The sequence below is a fragment of the Notamacropus eugenii genome, chromosome 4 (genome assembly GCF_028372415.1).
Source record: "Notamacropus eugenii isolate mMacEug1 chromosome 4, mMacEug1.pri_v2, whole genome shotgun sequence".
Classification (NCBI taxonomy): domain Eukaryota; kingdom Metazoa; phylum Chordata; class Mammalia; order Diprotodontia; family Macropodidae; genus Notamacropus; species Notamacropus eugenii.
The window spans coordinates 108,357,668-108,374,633 of NC_092875.1; the positions used below are offsets into that span (position 1 = coordinate 108,357,668).

Consider the following 16,966-nt stretch of genomic DNA (forward strand, 5'->3'; position numbering starts at 1 on the left):
AAGAAGAGCCTAGACATCATCTTCCATGAAATTATCAAGGAAAACTGCCCTGAGATTCTAGAACCAGAGGGCAAAACAAATATTCAAGGAATCCACAGAACACCGCCTGAAAGAGATCCAAAAAGAGAAACTCCTAGGAACATTGTGGCCAAATTCCAGAGTTCCCAGGTCAAGGAGAAAATATTGCAAGCAGCTAGAAAGAAACAATTCAAGTATTGTGGAAATACAATCAGGATAACACAAGATCTAGCAGCCTCTACATTAAGGGATCGAAGGGCATGGAGCAGTATATTCCAGAAGTCAAAGGAACTAGGACTAAAACCAAGAATCACCTACCCAGCAAAACTGACTATAATACTTCAGGGGAAAAAATGGTCTTTCAATGAAATAGAGAATTTTCAAATTTTCTTGATGAAAAGACCAGAGCTGAAAAGAAAATTTGACTTTCAAACACAAGAATGAAGAGAACCATGAAAAGGTGAACAGCAAAGAGAGGTCATAAGGGACTTACTAAAGTTGAACTGTTTACATTCCTACATGGAAAGACAATATTTGTAACTCTTGAAACATTTCAGTATCTGGGTACTGGGTGGGATTACGCACACACACATGCACACACGCACACATACATAGAGACAGAGTGCACAGAGTGAATTGAAGAGGATGGGATCATATCTTAAAAAAAAAAATGAAATCAAGCAGTGAGAGAGAAATATATTGGGAGGAGAAAGGGAGAAATTGAATGGGGCAAATTATCTCTCATAAAAGAGGCAAGCAAAAGACTCATTAGTGGAGGGATAAAGAGGGGAGGTGAGAGAAAAACATGAAGTCTACTCTCATCACATTCCACTAAAGGAAAGAATAAAATGCACACTCATTTTGGTAGGAAAACCTATCTCACAATACAGGAAAGTGGGGGACAAGGGGACAAGCAGGGTGGGGGGGATGATAGAAGGGAGGGCATGGGGAGGAGAGTGCAATTCGAGGTCGACACTCATGGGGAGGGATAGGATCAAAAGAGAATAGAAGTAATGGGGGACAGGATAGGATGGAGGGAAATATAGTTAGTGCTATACAACACAACTATTATGGAAGTCATTTGCAAAACTACACAGATTTGGCCTATATTGAATTGCTTGCCTTCCAAAGGGAAGGGGTGGAGAGGGAGGGAGGTAAAGAAGTTGGAACTCAAAGTGTTAGGATCAACTGTCGAGTAATGTTCTTGCCACTAGGAAATAAGAAATACAGGTAAAGGGGTATAGAAAGCTATCTGGCCCTACAGGACAAAAGAGAAGATGGAGACAAGGGCAGAGAGGGATGATAGAAGAGAGAGCAGATTGGTCACAGGGGCAATTAGAATGCTTGGTGTTTGGGGGGGGAGGGGATAAAAGGGGAGAAAATTTGTAACCCAAAATTTTGTGAAAATGAATGTTAAAAGTTAAATAAAAAAAAAAAAAGAACAAAGACTAGAAAGGCAAGAAGATAGAAAGCACTGTACTAGCAGAGTCAGGAAGAATCTTACTGAGTCATCCCAGCAGGGACAAGGTGTTTGTGCCCCCAAGGCAAGGTTTGATGCCCTGTATTCTTGTGCAGGCTTTTAGACCTGAATATAATGCAAGAGACTTCATTTGCCACAAAATAATTCACTGTGTGCTATGGAGAACAGAGTGATCTGGCATTACCATTGGGTCTGTTTATAAAAATTCATATTAAAAAATGTTCCACATTCTAGAGAACAACTCCCCCTAATCCCCAACTTGAATAGTGCACCCTGGGTGGCTGCTTGCTTTGTTCACCCCTAGGTCCAGTTCTCAGTGGCATGCATTGATTGATATGGAGCTATTTATAACATGTACATATCTGTAAGAGGTGCATAGAAAAGACTGAATAAGCAGATGAGACTGAATCTCTTTCTCTATCAGACTATCTCTCTCTGTCTCTCTGTCTCTGTGTGTGTGTGTGTGTGTGTGTGTGTGTGTGTGTGTGTGTGTCTGTCTGTCTGTCTGTCTGTCTGTCTGTCTCAAATGAAATGTCTAAAGTTTGGAGTAAGGAAGGCCTGCCTGCTGACCAGTAACCTTTGATTAATAGTCCACCTGAGCAAAAGTCTAGTTACCTTGTCCAAGTTAGATTCTTTACATAACAGTGGCATAATTGGGACTAGAATCCAGGTTTCCTACCTCGAAGTCTAGGGCTCTTTTTAGTACATAGTGTTGCAAATTCTATGGAAGAAGATAATAATGGTAGTAGTAGTAGCAGTATATATATATACCATACTAGTAGTAGTAGTAGTAATAATAGTAGCAGTAGTAGCAGTAGTAGTAGTAGTAGTAGTAGTAGTAGTAGTAGTGGAAGTGGTAGTGGTAGTGGTAGTAATAGTGTAGTAGCAGTAGTAGCAGTAGTAGCAGTAGTAGTAGTAGTAGTAGTAGTAGTAGTAGTAGAAGTAGTAGTAGTAGTAATGATAAGCATTATGTAGTACTTGCAGGTTTGCATAATGGTTTACTGCTATTATCTCATTTGATCCTCATAATAACCCTGAAAGGTAGGTGTTATTACTATTCCCATTTCACAGATGAGAAAATGGAGGCAGACAGAGGTGAAATAACTTGCCCAGGATCAAACAGTTAGTATGTGAGTTAGGATTTGAATGCAGAGCTCCCTCACATCAGTCCCAGAATTCTATCTAGTGCACTCCCTCCAGAAACCCCCTCCATTTGGGTATATAATCATATATTAACATCACATAGAAGCATTACCCTTCGTATTTATGGAGTACTTGTTACTTTTTTGGAGCCTTTCTCATGCATCTTCTCATTTTATCTGCACACTAAACCTGTAAGTTTGTATAGAATTATATCTATTTTACAGAGGAGGAAACTACAAACCCTGTGAGTTTGGGCAAATCCATTTGTCTTCCTGAAATTTAATTTCCTCATTTGTGAGATATAATTCTCTACTTCCAGGACTCTCACTTTTATTGGGGGCAATAAAAATACTGGCATTCCTTGCCTGCTGGGTTGTAAGTATCAAATGAGATCCTGTAAATTGAGTGCTTTCTCTACGTACTCATTCGAATACTCCACAAAGTGCTTTCTTCACCAGAACCTTCCTTAAAAGGTACATAAGGAAGCAATACTACATCCATTTTAGATATAAGGAAACAAATTCAGAAAAGTTAATTGACATTCCCAAAAAGAGTCATAACCAGGGTAGTGATATTATGGACAAAAGGAAGATAATTAGATGCTATGCTCTGCTTTTTCTACATTTTTGAAGGATTGAAAGAGCTATCCCCTAGATTAGTACACCTGGAGCAAAAGCCTTGCTACCCCACCCTAGTTAGACTCTTCTCATAGTCATACCCCTAGACAGTGGCATAGGTGGGGCTAGAATTCAGGTATGTTCCTAGTCCAGGACTTCTAGTAAATAGTGCTTATGAAATTCTATGGAAGCAGATCATTTAGTAGGCACCTTGTGATCTACAGTTTCAATATGGCAGGGGAGGGGAAGCAGTTGGGACAGCAAGGGGTAGGAGAGAATAGGAAGGCCATTTGGCTGAAGTTTCAAGTTCAAATTTAACAAGTAAAGAATTACCACCATTTAACTGTGGGTCAAGAGCATTTGAATGTTCTCAAAGTCTTAATATCAACTGTAGCATGGTATTTCTTTCTATCTAGATTTTCTTTCCGTTGTTGGTGTATGGAATAAAGGTAAAGGATAGCAGATGAGTATCCCACATGTTGTAATGCTATCCATAAAAGACCCTGCATACATTGACTAGATCTTCTATAAAGGATTTATGGAAAGACATGGGACAAGAATCTCATAGAATGAATAGGATCGTAGAGTCACGGATCTAATATTGGAATGGACATTTAGATGCAATAGAAGCACTGAGGTAGCTCAGTTGATAGAACATAAACCTGCAATCTGGGAGGCCTGAGTTCAAATCCAGGCTCAGCTGTTATTAGCTATGCAGTCCTGAAGAAGTCACTTAACCTCTGTCTGCCTCAGTTCTCTCATCTCTAAAATGAGAGTGATGATAGTGCCTCCTTTCCTCATTTGTGAAATGGAGATAAGAATAGAAGGGATAAATATAACATCATAATAATGAGGATAAAATGAGATCATTTTTATAAAGCAATTTGCATTCTACTGTGTAGAACATCCCAAAAATCTTAGTGCAATTTTAAGCTATTAGAATTAAAAGATTTTTGAGACATTCTGTATTGCTGATAGATGTCATTGGTGTTGTTAATGTTACTGATATTATCATTATTATTTCACTCCAGCAAAAAGTTTGAAATAACACAAAGGGCTCACAAGAGCCCTTAACAAGCAAGACACCCTCCATTATGGTGTGTGTCATAGCAACACTGATTTAGGGCATGAACATGATTTAGGGCATCTAGTCCAGCCCCCTTATTTTATAAATGAGGAAACTGAGACTCATAAACGTTAAGCGACTTGGCTAAGGCCACACAACTATTGAGTGGCAGAACTGGGATTTGAACTCAAGTCCTTTGATTCTGATTCCAATATTTTTCAATTAATCACACCTATAATTACTCCTGTCTTTTGTCTCCCTGTAATTCATCACTATCACTACACAACTAACCAACCCCCTTTTCTGGTCATATATATATATCTTGGATGGCATTTTAACATCTTTTTTCATATGCTAATCCTCATAGATAATACATCTAACTACACCCACCATGAGTCGTGTCATTATCCTTTGGATCACTTGAAAGGAATACTGTTCTAAGAGCATAATCTTCAATGGTATTTTCCCCATCCCAGCCCATATGCCTGTTTAGAGTTTTAAAATATAGATAGGAACTAGCCTGGTGACAGTATTGATACAGGGAATTCCTAAATGAGGAAAGTCTTCCATCAAGGCAGGCTAGCCCTTTTTTCTGAACCTTGTGATCATAGAGAGTTGTGTAGTAAAGACATGCATTTATAAAACCCAGGGGATAAAGGTAACACTTTTTGTTCGTACTCTCTTTTCTTTAAAAAGCAAAACGTAAAAAAAAAAAAAAATCTCATTTCCTCTTTTTTTTTTAACTTGACTTCTTTTTCTTATGCTTTCTTAGGTGCATTTATTAGACAATCTTTCTTTATCCAATTCTCAGAGATAAGCATGACCATACAAGGCCTAGAGGTTAAGCTTCACTGTGTTTTATTAGTCCCTGGACCATTCAGAATGAAAAGGCTTTCATTCTCTCTTCTCTAGCTGCAGCTCCCTTTTCAACTGGACCCAATTAGCCTTTGTTATTGGTTTCTCGGTGTTTAAAAGCCTTCCAAGGCAGGCTCCTAGAAATCAGGTGCCATTTCTGAGATGAGCTTGTCATGCTAGACCCTGCCTAGACTCTGCCCACAGAGAACAAGGGTAGAATTATTCACTTAAAAACCAGACTGAGAAGAGAAGACCTAGCTATTATGTCTCAGGGGATGAATTCTTTCCACCATCTGATCATCCATCCATTTAGGTATTCATTTTCTAGTGACACAATTAGAAAGAAAAAAGATCTCTTCCCTTGCTGCAGAAAGAACTTAAACCACTTAAGCTATAATAACCAGGAGTGATTCAAAGCAGATATTACAGATTGTGGACTTGAGTGCTTTCAATTTCTGACAACATGTTCACCCTGAACTCATAAATCATCATCTGGGACCCATATGGTATGAAATGAACCCCAAAGTACAGGTAATAATATTGGTATGACCTGCACCCAGTAAGCTATTTTAATGCTGAAACATCCCAGCACCCCACCTCCAAGGTTCTTTACCCTAGCTCATCTATTCCAAAGTCACTCATGGGGGTTTACAATGAGGACCAAGTATGTGCAATGAATCTTACTTTAAGCACATTACCATGATCTATGCTTACATTCTGTATACACTTATCTCCTGACAGACTGTAGTGTGGTCAGCCTTCCTGTACTCTACAGCTAGCTTAAGCCAATCTATAAAGTACTAAATCCATATCGAGACAACTGAAATTCATAAATCAACGCTTTCCATGCTCTAGCAAAATATCCCTTTTCATTTTACTTCCTCTATTTCATACTCTCTCTTCTAAGGAATCCAATTTAAAAAAAAAAATGTCAAGTGACTACTAATGTTCCAGGTGCTAAGGGTTGAGATAAGGATAAATAAGAAATGATTCTTCCCTTCCTGGAAGTTGCAGGTCAGTAGAGAAGATGAGGCTACTTCGGAAAGACCATCATCTAAAACAGAGTATGACAATTGCATAGAAGAGGTATAAATCTCAATAACTTTCTCATTATCACTTGGAGCCTGGCATACGCAAAGAGAGATGCTTCATTCATTCATAAAATATTCATTGAGGTATAAAACACTGTAAGATAGTAAAAAAACTAAAGATGAAGTTGATACCATTCTTACCTTCAAGAAACTTATAGTCTAGCAAGCAATTAGGTTTCAATGTCTATCTCCAATCCTCCCCATGAAGCTGTCTGTCTCTACCTAGTCCTGGTTATTTCTATAACTTTGGAAGAAAAATAATTCCAAAATGTTTCCAACTATAATGTTTATTGGTTAGATCACCAAAGGTTAGACTTGGAAGAGAATTTAGAGATTAACCAGAGATAGGACCAGAGGATAGAAATCCATAAAGGGCATCAAAAGTCACAGGATCAAATCCAGTTCTGTCATTGTATAGATGAAGGAACTAATGGGTCAGAGAAACTGAGTGGCCTCCTCAAAGTTACCTGGGCAGTACAAGTAGCAGAGCCTGGGTTGGAAAAAGAGATCATTTGACTCCAAATTCAATACTTGCTCCTCCAAATATAATGGGATTGACTACAGATGCCATCCTTGAGTGGCCACTCCTCTCATTTTAAAGATGAACGGCCTGAGGCCCAGAAAGGCCAAAAAACCCTTCCAGACTCACACAGATGGTATGTGACAGTACCTGTATTCAAACTCAAGTCTTCTGTCTCCAAGCCCAGTGCTTTGCACGCTGTCTCTCACAGATTGCCTCTAATCTTCCTATGTCAGGCAGTTAGGTGGCCCAGTGAATGTGTATTCAGAAAGATCTGATTACAAATTCTGCCTTAGATATTTAATAACTGTGTGACCCTAGGCAAGGCATTCAACCTCTTTGGCCTCAGTTTCCTAATCTGTAAAATAAGATTGCTAATATCACCTGTCTCTCAGGATTTTTGTCAGGATCAAAGGCTATGATATTTTGTAAAGTGCTTTACAAATCATGAAGTATTCTATAAATACTGGCAATTAGCTATAGGGAGGCACAGGGCAACCCAAGCCCATAGGATTTCTGATAGTGATTTGGTCATGTAGAACAATCCTTCTATCCAAGACTCATCATGGTACATTTCAGAAAAACTTTGCTGTCAGTCATATAGAAAATCACTAAGGGACTTATTTCCAACTGACCAAAGCTTTGATCTGGCATGGTTCTTCCATCCATAACCATGGGGAATGTGCTGATCCTTGGAATTTTTATTGCCTTGGCAATACCTCTTTTGTAGTCATAATCTTCCCCAACTCTTTAATTAGTTTCACTCTTCAGAAATCTAGATATATGTAGCTTTCAGGAGAGATTGGAGGTTGTGGATTGTGTCAATGGTGTGTACTTACATTTCAGAACCAATGCAATCTAAAAGTTCAGTAAAAACAACAAGAACTAATAATAAGCATTTAGTTATCACTTTAAGATTTACAGAAAACTTTATGTGATCTCCACTGATTCTCAAAACAACCCTGTGAGAAATATACTATTATTTTTCCCCCATTTTACAGATGAAGAAACTGAGAATGAGAGAGATTAACACAGTTCAAATTCTGCTTCAGATATTAGCTGTGTTAATCTAATATCTGAAGCAGAATTTGAACTAAAATCTTTCCACTTCCAGTCCTCTATCCATTAGACTCTAGATGCTTCAGTAGCTAAAATTCTTGTGGTGTTTTAGAGTTCACTAAGTCCTTGACAACTACTACCTTGTCTAGTCTTTACAACAACCCGAAAAGGTAGGTAGCTCAGGAATTATGCCCATTTTCCAGGTGAGGAAACTGAGACCCATAACTACGTTAAGTGACTTGCCCAAAGTCACTTAGCTGGTAAGGGAAAGACTTGTGCTAGGAGCTCAGTCTGTCTGACTCTAAATTGAGTGAGCTTAGCAGGATACCATGATTGTACAGAGAAGGCAGAGGAAAGGAGGAAAGAATAAGCTTTTATATAGTGCTTACTATGTGCCAAGCACATGCTCTACAAATATGATCTCATTGTATTCTGACAGCACTCCTACGGTTGCTGCTATTACCTCAATTTTACAGTTGAAACTGAGGCAAATAGGGCTTAAGTGACTTGCTCAGAATAAGACAGCTCACAGCCAGTAAGTGTCTGAGGCCAGATTTGAACTCAGGGCTTCTTAGGAAGGATCTCCAGTCTCTGGGTTGTCTATCCACTGCACCTCTAGTGATATACATAGACAAATATGGCAGAAGTCCCAGCCCTTAGGGAAATGATGTAGACTCTAATAAGTAAAATACAAAGTGGTGTGTGAGTTCCGGGGAGAGATAAAAAAGTATTATTCAATGAACTCTCATCCCTAATGACGCAGAATATTGTATAGAAGATGGATACTGGATGTGGAGTCAGGAGATCTGGGTTCAAAGCTAACATGTGATATTGAATAACCATTTGATCATGGGTCAGTCCTCTTTGACCTCTCAAAGCCTCAGTTTCCACTTCAGTAAAATAGAGATAATAATACTTGCCTCACTTATATCACAGGGTTATTTTGAGGAAGGTGCTTCACAAACTCTAAAGCATTATGGGAGTGTGCATCACTATTATCATGCATAGGAGAAAAAAGTATGATAACAGTAAAAAACTGGACTTGGTACAGGCTATATAGCATCTGAATGCCTTTGTCCCGAATTGTTCCATTTAAGAATTAGTGATGTACCTTAAGAAAACATGACTGAATAATGAGTAGACAGTAGGTATCCAAATGTCTTCTAATACTTAGTAAGAGGTAATGACACGCAGGTACCCATCATGTATTTTGAGACAACTGAATAAGAACCTTTCCTATCTCAGGAGATATCTCAGTTGTCTTTTTTCTTGTTTAGTTGCTATTTGATCCTATTTCAGCCCACAAAGATACTATCTGTGTTGAAGCTTTGTCTTGAGCGTACCCCATGATCATACAATGGTAGCTCCAGCTCTCTCCTCATCCCCCAAAATATTTTGCGTTTCCCTTGTATATTTATAGAATTGTTTTTGTATGGACTGATCTATATACACATTGTTTCCTCCCAACTCTCCACCACTATTAGAATATAACCTCCTTGAGGTCAGGGACTGTTTCATTTTTATCTATGTAGCTCCAGTATCTACCTACCTGCCTATCATGGTGCCTGGTGTATAGTAGGTGCTTAATAAATCCTTGTTACTGAATTCCATTAAGTCACCAAGGAAAAAAAATGATAAGGTGGAGAAATAATTCTAATGGTAGCCTTCTGTGAGGAAGAACAGGGATTTTACTGAGAAAGATGCCCTTTGAAAGGTACAAAAATGCCCCTGCAACAAACACAGAGCTAAAATTTTGGGGACCCTGACTAAAAAAGCAAAGGTCTCCCACATTAAATATCTTTGTACAAGATGCCAGTCGATATGATCATCTGTTTTAAATCCCACCCCACCCTCAAAGGACTTGACACATTATACCTACCAGTGCCCAATCGGGGTGCCTCTCTCTAGCTTCAGAATTCTTTACAAAGCACATTTCTCCTTTTTCCTGGGGATGTGTGAGGGGGTCTTAGAATATAAGATGCGTAACAGGGATGGACATGCAATGTTAAGAGCCTTCACTGAAGGAGGAAAATTGTTCACTTTTGCTTATTTTGTAGCCAAAAGCTGGGTCTCTTGGATCGGGTTCGACTTTCTAATCCTCGTGGTACCAATACTAAAGGAAAGCTATTTACCCCTCTGAATGTAGATGCCATAGAAGAAAGCCCTTCCAAAGAGCCAAAAAATGTTGGCTTGAACAATAAGGAACGTTTTCGGACTGCATTCCGAATGAAAGCATACGCCTTTTGGCAGAGCTCTGAAGGTAACTCCAGCTTCCCTTCCTTCCTCCAACTTCCTCTCACTTTTCCTCTTCTTCTGAGCTCATTTCCTTTACCAGATCCATTAAAGTGTCTCTGAAATTGCCCAGGATCTTCAAAATAACTCATTCCCTCCAATCCTGACTAACTCCACCACTCTACTCCCATCTTTTACATTCTCATTAAGCATTGGGTATAGGAAAATTTCCTCCCCTCCAAAAAAATTGAGGGAAGTTTTTAGGAAATATCTCATTTGATAATAATAATTAGCATTTGTCAAGTGTTGTATAAAGTTTTCAGTAGGTTTTCTCTGTATTATCTTATTTGAGACTCTTTGTGAGTATGTAAATTTTATACCCCTTTTACAGAAGGAGAAAATAAAGCTGAAAGACTTCCAGTGACTTGTTCAAGGTCACTTAGTAAAATAAATGGCAAAGGGAGGTTTTGATCTGAAGACTTCCTGATCCTAAATCCATTGCTCTGTGTCCTAGGAAGGCTACAGTGCCTCCATTTTTCAATAGCCTTCAGCGTCGGGATTAATGAATAGGAGAAGGCAGCATGGTGTCATGGATTAGAGAGTTGATGTGGAGTCAAGAAAAGCTGCTTATGAAATTCTGACTCTGACACTTCGTTTCTCTGTGACCCTGGGCAAGGGACTAACCTCTCTGAGACTCACCTCAATTTCCTTGTAAGATGACGATGATAGGCTTAGTACCTATCTCACGAGTTCTTATGAGGTCAAATGAAATTATGTTCAAAAAGTTGTCTGCAAGCTTCCAAGTGCTGTAGATATGTCATATTATTTTTATTATCATGATTACACAGTGTATCCCTTACCCCTTTATAATATGATCGCTGTTGGTAACTGGCCTCCTCCACATAAATATCTTAGATGCCATGTATTGTACATGGCAAGTTCTTAGGACTCACAACTGTAATTTCATTATCATATCTCTTCACGGTCTCAAAAAGAGGCATGACTAATGGGGTGGGGGTTGGGAGAGAAAAGGAAATTTGTGTCCAGAATCCTATATGCCCAGTGGCAGGATTCTGCCGAACTGAATTTTCATTTAAACTGGAAAAGGAGTCTTAAAGTCATCAATAAACCATCTCTTAAAAAAACTAGGATAGATCCACATTAATAAGAATGTCTGAAGACACGTCAATGTTAGAAGAGTACACTTTTTTCCTTTCTGAAAAGGAATGTGTTAGATTAGGACATGTTACCACTTCCGCTCCCTGAGGATTTAGAGAATATAAATTTAGGATCATAGATTTAAAGAAGGAAGTGTCCTTATTGAGTTCAACCTGCTTATTTACAGATGAGGAGATGGAGACTGTGTGAGACACACAGCTAGTGAGGGAGAATTCAAACCCAGGTCTTCTTGATTCCAAGTCTATACTTTATCCATGACACCAAGCTATCTCAACAGGCACTGACTGTATAATTCAATTGATGAATATTGATCAGTTGCCTTCTGTGAACATAGCAAAGTGATAGGCACATTGTAGTGTCTGAAAGTGAGAAAGATGTGATCAGTGACTTTAGGAACTTATAGTCTAATAGTGAGAACAGAAATATACACACATGTGCATGCCCCCCACATATGTATACATATATATGTATACACATACATGAATATGCATATACATGTATATATATACATCATGTATGCATGTACAGGCATATGAACATAAATTTAGGTACTTATGTGTATAAATACATGTATGTATATGCATGTATGCATATATGAATACACATGTTTATATATGAGTATACACAAAAATAATAGATTTCTTACTCTACCACCTGGAGAATTTGTGATTTAGTGATGTGCTCAACTACCAATACAAATCACAACCCTTCTACTACTTAATAGATAGTCTTTGTGTTGTGGCTAATAATAGTAATAATAGTCACAGTCATGGATGCTAAGTCCCCAGGGATGAGCCTCTCCAAACTTAGCTAACTTTGGATGACAAACATATAGAACTCAAATCATTTTCAAAGACCCTCCCTGAGCTTGAGCTTCATTGGTATAACCTTAAATGACTGGCTCACCTCCATGCCATGTCAAGGCATTTAGATAGAACATTAGCCACCATAGACATGTATTAAACACCTTCTGTGTACATAGCACTGACCTAGGCACTGGGTAGAGGGGAGACATACAGAGCTTGTGGTAGGATATAGTAATAGGCTAGATTTGGATTCAGAGGACCCAGGTTTGAATCCTAGCTCTTTCATGTACTTAGTGTGTGACCTTAGCTAATTAATTCACTTAACCTCTCTGGACATCCATTTCTTCATCTGCAAAATGAAGGGACTTGGACTAGGCAGTCATTGATGTCTTTTCTCGTTCAAGTATTCTTATACCCATTTTACAGGTGAAAAGCTTGAGGCACAGACAAGTTAAATTAGATGCCTGAAGTCTTATAGTTAGTAAATGGTGAAGGTAATACCCAAATCCCAGTCTTCCAACTAGAATTCCCATGTGCCACACAATTCTGAACTCTACAGCTAAGAATGTTTAGTTTTCATTATTTTAAATTCTTTTAAAAAATAATCACAGAGCTGAAAGTCCATAGAGGCCAAACTCTTCATTTTACTAATACAGAAAGTGAGTCACAAAGATGTTAAATAATTTCCCCAGGGTCCCACAGTAAGTATTTGAGGCAGGATTTGAATTCAGATCTTTCTGACTCCAACTCTAGTAAATCACACTGCCTCTCCAGGAAGCTAATTTAATGAAATCTTGAAGTTCCCCAAAGTTCTATGAACTGGTTTTTAGATTTCCTTATCCTAATTTCTAGATGCTGGGACAGGAGAGCCCATGACTGAAGAACGAGGCTACAGTAACGAATTCCTCATAGAAGACATGATCCCCACACTCAAGTCGGTCATCAGAGCAGTCAGGTATTGCATTTATCACATCTTCTTTGCTTCTGTGGAGCCAAATTAAAACAAGAAACTACTTCTATTCCGAGGTGAATTCTCCCTTGAGTGGCCAGGAAATGTTGGCACTTGGTAGACTTTGGAAGGTCAGGTAAGAATCACCCTTAGTTTTTGTTATTATTCAGTTGCTTCAGCCATGTCTGACTCTTTATGACCCCTTTGGGGTTTTTCTTGGCAGAGACTCTGGATTGATTTGCCATTTCCTTCTTCAGCTCATTTTCCAGATGAGGAAACTGAGGCAGACTTGATGAAGTGACTTCCCCAGGGTCACACTGCTAGTGATTATCTGAGGCTGAATTTGAACTCACGTTTTCCTGACTCCAGGCCCAGTACTCTATCCACCTAGCTGTCCCACCTTTGGTTAATACAAGTCAAATTTAAAAGACTCACTCAAGGGGAACTAGGTGGCACAGTGAATAGTGAATGGTCCTGGAGTCAGGAGGACCTGAATTTAAATCCAGCCTCAGACACTTGATACTTACTATCTGTGTGACCTTGGGCAAGTTACCTTACCCCAATTGTCTTGCTTTCCCCCTGCCAAAAAAAAAAAAAAAAACCACTTTAAAAAAAAGACTCATTCATGTAGAATATTACATTAAGTCCAGAGTCATGGAATATTAGCATAGAAGGGAAATCAGAAGTCCAAGCCCTCTCTGATGAATGAATCCTTATTTAGTATTAGTATGTTCACAGGGTTGTTCACCCTCTGTAGGAAGACTGTCAAAGATGAGCACTTCCACTTCAAGTCAGCTTAATTGGACAGCTCTGATTGTTAACAGAGTTCTTTCTTATATTAAACTGAATCTAGCTCCCTGCAATTTCTACCCATTGGTCACATGGTAGTTCTTCCCCTAGAAGGTACACAAAACAAAACTAACTCCTCTTGCACATACCAGCCTTTCAAATGTTTCCATGCAGCAATCACGTCCCCCTTAATTAAGTCTTCTCCAGCTCCCCAGGTATGTCACTAAATCCTTCCAAGATACTTTCAAGGACCTTTGAGATCTTCATCTCCCTCCTCTGGACATGCTCCATCCTGTCAAAATTTTCCTAAAATGTGGAACCCAAGACTGATGATTACACTCCAGATAATAACAATAACAATAATTAGCATTTTTATGGAACTTTAAAGTTTGCAAAGTTTATATATTTTATTTCAGATGAGAGCTTCTATCTGTCTTACATGAGAAGGTGATTTATATAGTAACAAGTAATTCCCAATGGTTCTTCTTTTCGTCTAAAAAAAATATCACAGAATGACTTCCATATACTTTATAGCAGTGTTCTCCAAGTATAATAACCATGCTGACTGAAAAGGCAGGCAGGGATTGACTTTGGGCTGACCTTAACAAGTCAGTCTCAAGGTCCTTTCTCTCCTCCATTATTCTAGTGTCTATTTTGTTTTGTTTTGTTTCTCTCTCTCTCTTAACAAGACAATCAAGCACAGGATTTTGTCTAGACTAGAACATACAAGAGTCTAATCTGTCTGTTTATATTTACTTAATAATTCAGAAGTGAAATGAAAGCATGCCTCCATATATAAAAAGCCACCCAACTCTTAAAACTCTTAGAATTTTTTAAGACTGATCAACTAAGATATGATTATATTAATCACTAAGGGATTCCTTAGAAAAGGACTCCATGAAATAACTTTATTCCTTACTGCACGGAAATTCTAATCCATGTATTGCTATGTGTTTAAGAAGATGAATGAGGTCTGAGAAATGTGACACTGAAGCATTAGAACTCCCTGTCAAGTGAAAAGCTATAAGAAATAAAGATTAAAAGCTCTCTGAAACTAGGACTTGATTTGTAAAGATTCTCTTCATTAAAATTCATTTAATTTTCATTCATAAAATTCATCACTACAGCATAAAGGCTGACATATCAGCTGTGATAGATTTAAGAATGGATTCATTATCGTATTTGTTTTTCAAAACAGATCCAAGTAATAAATTGGTTAGAACTTATCATTCTCATTTTATAGGTGATAAAAGTGAGGGTCATAGCCATTCTCAAAGCATCCAGCTAGTAAAGTATAGGTCTAATAGGGGTGGGGAACCTGTGGCCTCAAGGACACATGTGGCCTTCTAGGTCCTCAAGTGCAGCCCTTTGATTGAATCCAAACTTCACAGAACAAATCCCCTTAATAAAAGGATTCTGAGATTTGTTCTGTAAAATCTGAATTCCGTCAAAAGGCCACACTCCAAGACCTAGAGGGCCACATGTGGTTCCTCACCCCTAGTCTAAGATATCAAATTCAATGTCCAGGGCTCACTTCCCTGTACCCTAATGCACTCAGGAATAAGACTGATTTTTCTGTGGCTTTATGGAATCAGGATCATTATTTCACAGGCACAATCTATAAACACTACCCTTTTTCACACCCCACAAAAAACCCTGCCTTGGGTATTAGTAGCATTAATCATGAAGTATCTTCTGCTCCATATCTATGCATGGTGACAGGGAAAATAAGAGGAACATTTTTTGCATGTTGCCCACAGCCCTAGAGTCAGAAGGAATCTGAGAGGCCATTTTGTTCAGCACTGCTCACTCCTTCACACACAATTTTATAGATGAGGAAACTGAAGCCTAGAGAGATGGTGTAGTTTGTTACAAGGTCACAAAAAATAAGCATCAAGAGTTGGGAAATGGGTGGAGCTGGTTAATCTGCGTCATTCACGTTTTTTCTCTTGCTTTCTTAAGTCTAAACAATCAGCAAAGCAATAAGTCAAGCCCTGATTTGTACATTTGCTGAACTCCGTAGTGTAAATGTTTACTCTGAAAACATAGCAATCTACTCTCTCAAGCTGCTTGAGTTGATGCCAGAGAACCCCAGATGCGGGTTCTCTCCCTTGAGAGAGGGCTTTTGGTACCACCCTGTATCCTACCGTTCTGGAGCTTGCTCTTCTTTCTCTGCCTCTCAGTGTCTCTTTTCCCTTCCCTCTATCTCTGTCCTTTCACCCCCTCTCCTCTCCCCCTTCTTTGCCTTCCCTCTCTTCTCTCTTTCTCTCCTCCCTCTCTCTCCCCTTCTTGTCTCCTTTCACCCTCTTCCCTTTCTCTTCCATCCCTCTCTCACCTATCTTCCTTTCTAACTTCTTCCACCACCACCACCTCTCCCTCTGTCTCTCTGTTTCTCTCTGTCTCTGTCTGTCTCTCTGTCTGTCTGTCTGTCTGTCTGTCTGTCTGTCTGTCTCTCTCTCTCTCTCTCTCTCTCTCTCTCTCTCTCTCTCTCTCTCTCTCTCTCTGTCTCTCTCTCTCTCCCTAATCTCATAGATACCAGTACCTTTTTCTCAAAAGAATAGTCATTTATGAAGTGTGTACTTTGTGCAGAGCATCCTGCAGGATCTAAGAAGCAAAGTTTCTCTGACACACCACAGTCCCTGCCCTTCTGAAGCTTATAGTCCAGCTGGGGTATAAATAAGATGCAAACAGATCGCTGTGATACGCAGTGACTGCTAAGTGCTTTAGAGATACAAAGTGCAAGATGAGGTCTTCAGGGAAGAGTGCTGCTGGCTAGAAGGAGCCAGCAAAGATTTGAGATTAGAGATTTAAAGCTGGAAGGCATCTTAGAGGCCAAGGAGTCCATGTTCTTCATATTGCAGATGACTAAATATTACGTGACTTGCCCAGGGTCCCATAGCTAGTAAATGTCTGAGGTGGGGTTTGAACTCAAGTCTTCCTGACTCTAAACCCCGTGCTCCTCACAGCTTTGCTACCTGATGGGAGGGAGATAGAGCGAAGGGGAAAGAGACACTGAGAGGCAGAGACAGAGGAGCAGGCTCCAGGACAGTGAGATACAGGGTGGTACCAAAAGCCCTCTCTCAAGGGAGAGAGCCCGCATCTGGGCTTCGCTGGCATCAACTCCAGCAGCTTGAGGGAGTGGATTGCTAAATTTTCAGGGTG

At 39.3% G+C, this 16,966-nt stretch overlaps 1 protein-coding gene across 1 annotated transcript in view; it reads left to right on the top strand.

The window, feature by feature from the left end:
- KCNQ3 (potassium voltage-gated channel subfamily Q member 3) overlaps positions 1-16,966 on the top strand; it is a 122,997-nt gene that overhangs the window by 85,922 nt on the left and 20,109 nt on the right. Inside the window, exons 10-11 of the mRNA XM_072606559.1 lie at positions 9,907-10,109; positions 12,919-13,021. Of these exons, the coding sequence (XP_072462660.1) occupies positions 9,907-10,109; positions 12,919-13,021 (306 nt within the window). The remainder of the gene's footprint in view (positions 1-9,906; positions 10,110-12,918; positions 13,022-16,966) is intronic.